At 38.8% G+C, this 2981-nt stretch overlaps 1 protein-coding gene across 1 annotated transcript; it reads left to right on the plus strand.

Annotated features, from left to right (window-relative positions):
- Positions 1-1846: 1846 nt before the first annotated feature.
- On the plus strand, positions 1847-2767 carry LOC126072278 (olfactory receptor 7A10-like). The gene has a single exon (XM_049877163.1). The coding sequence runs from the start codon at positions 1847-1849 to the stop codon at positions 2765-2767; it is 921 nt and encodes a 306-aa protein (XP_049733120.1).
- The last annotated feature ends 214 nt before the right edge of the window (positions 2768-2981 follow it).

Here is a 2981-nt window from a genome sequence, read left to right on the forward strand (position 1 = left end):
AATTCTTTGTCAATTTTTCTATAGCTATTTTCACTTTTATTGATGTATATTTTAAGTTATCTTCATGGAATTAGGCTGTATATCCTTTTATGTCATAAAAGTTGAAAATATTTAGTTAGGTAATTCCATGATTAAATTTTCTGGGCAACATGGAGACTTAACTAGAGACTATAATGTTGCCAGCACCCAAGGAAATTGATTCTCCATTACACCTTTTCTAAATTCTATGCAGGCTTTTATCTATTTTTCTCCCTTTATGTCTATTTCATTCTTCTCTCCCTCTGTGTATATGGCTTTTTCTCCCTGTCCATGCTCATGGGAGACGATCACCAAATCAATCCCTGCCCCAGAGCTGTCAGGTCCTTGAGATTACTGCAGCCATGACAAACTACCCACAATCTCTGAATTTCATATCTAAATCCTCAGAGAAGAACAGAGTTTATTGGTTTATCTTGTAGGGTGTCTTCTGCTGGCCCAATCTGATTCTGAAGTATGCAATACTGCAATCATGGTTCTCTCTGTCTCTGTCTCTTCCTCTCTCTTTGTGTGTGGAGGGGGAAGGGATAGGGAAACTTATCAGTGAAGAAGACAGTGGTTAATCTGATATCCCAAGCTGAAGCTGTCTTCTGCAATCCAAAATACAGGATTTAAAGGACTTGGAATTTGAAGAGGAGAAAGTATAGCTTATGAAGGGATAAATTATGTTTAACTTATATACATTATCTATAAAATATGCAATAATATACAAATATAAATAACAGCTACCGAACTGTGGGCTCTCAAGTCTTAGGGCTTTCCACAGCAGCAGGATGTTGTGGCCTCCTGTTACCTCTCTGATCTTACCTCCAAAATCTACCCCCATTGTGTTACCCTAGCCAGTGACACCATCCTCCTTGCTGTTCCATCATGATGTCAGGCATGGTCTTGTCTTGGGAACATTGCACTGGCTATTTCTCTGTCCTGAATGCTCTTCTCATTGATATCTTCTTGGCTTACATCCTCACTGTCTTCGTATTTTCTTCCTAATAGCCACTTACCTGAGGTAACTATACAAAAGAAGGATTTCCTCTTCACTGTATAATGTCCATATCCTGCATTATTTTACTTAACTTGAAAATCACTTATTGATTTATTGATATTCTATTGCCCCTAAACACGCATATAAACCTGAAACCAAAACCGTTGCAGTTGAGTCAAGTCCAACTCATAGAGGACACAGTAGAACTACCCCATAGGGTTTCCCAGAAGTGGCTGGTGGATTTGTACTGCTGATCTTTTGGTTAGCAGCTGAGCTCTTAACCACTGAGCCACCAGGGCTCCAAAAACACATATACCATAGAATAAAACTTAAGGATAAATAATTTTAAAATTAATTTCATGACTGTTTCCCAGTGACTTCAAAAAACCTTGGCACAAAAATAATTGGTCAAAAATAATTATTGAATGAACAAAAGAAATTCTCAGGGAATTTGTAGAGGAAAACATTAGGGAAAAATTTGGGATTAGACGCAAGATCAGCTAGTCAGTTTCAAGATCAAGAAGAAGATGGAGCCTTTGGGATTCCCTGAAATATTTAGCTATAGGGCACTAGATCTGTAGTGACCCTCAAGAACAGAGTAAAACTGCCGTATAGGGTTTCCAAGGAGCAGCTGGTGGACTTTAACTGCTGACCTTTTGGTTAGCAGCTGAGCTCTCAACCACTGTGCCACCAGAGCCCCATAGATAATATATAAGAATTAAGGAAACATTTAAAATATGAAAAATCACATTTTTCTTACATTGTTGACAATGCTTTTGTAAATATGTCTTGCCCTTGTTTTTTTTTCCTGCAGTTTTTTTCAGCTACATGGAATCAAGAAACTATACACGTGTTTCGGAATTCTTCCTACTGGGACTCTCAGAAGAGACTGAAATGCAGCCCTTCCTCTTTGGGCTGTTCCTGTCCATGTATTTGATCATCTTCATTGGGAACCTGCTCATCATCCTGGCCATTATCACCGACTCTCACCTCCACACACCCATGTACTTCTTCCTCTTTAACCTCTCTTTTGCAGATATCTGTTTCACCTCCACCACTGTCCCAAAGATGCTGTTGAACATCCAGATGCAGAGTAAAGTTATAACCTATGAAGGCTGCCTCAGCCAGATGTACTTTTTCATGCTCTTTGGAGTATTAGACAACTTTCTTTTGACAGTGATGGCCTATGACCGGTTCGTGGCTATCTGTCACCCCCTCCACTACACTGTCATCATGAATCCCAAGTTCTGTGGCCTTCTGCTTTTGCTATCTTGGGTATTGAGTGTTCTGGACTCTCTATTACATGGTTTAATGATTTTGCATCTGTCATTTTGTGCAGGGTTGGAAATCCCCCACTTTTTCTGTGAACTCAATCAGGTAGTCCAACTTGCTTGTTCTGACACCTTCCTCAATGACTTAGTGATGTATTTTACAACTGCGATCCTGGTTGTTATTCCACCCACTGGTATCTTTTTATCTTATTCAAAGATTGTAGTCTCCGTTTTGAGAATTTCATCAGCTGGGGGCAAGTATAAAGCATTTTCCACTTGTGGGTCTCACCTTTCAGTAGTGTCTTTATTTTATGGTACAAGTGTTGTGGTGTATCTTAGTTCTGGTATTACCCAAAGCTCCAGGGAAAGTGCAATAGCCTCAGTGATGTACACTGTGGTCACACCCATGCTGAACCCCTTTATCTACAGTCTTAGAAACAAGGACATAAAGCAGGCCCTAAGAAATCTTTTCAGCTGAGAAACATTCTGTACGTGATAGGATCATTTGTATCAAGATTAGAGAATTACTTATAAATAACTGAACTCAAAAGCATAAAGACATAAATTATGGTATTTTGTTTGTTCATAGAAAGATAATCTGCAGTTTACCTTATTTCTTGAGTTCAGTCTCTTTAATTTTGATACATTATAAGCAATGCCCACTTCTGTGTTTCTTTTTACAATTTTTGACC

The sequence above is a fragment of the Elephas maximus genome, chromosome 3 (genome assembly GCF_024166365.1).
Source record: "Elephas maximus indicus isolate mEleMax1 chromosome 3, mEleMax1 primary haplotype, whole genome shotgun sequence".
In the NCBI taxonomy this organism is placed as follows: Eukaryota; Metazoa; Chordata; class Mammalia; order Proboscidea; family Elephantidae; genus Elephas; species Elephas maximus.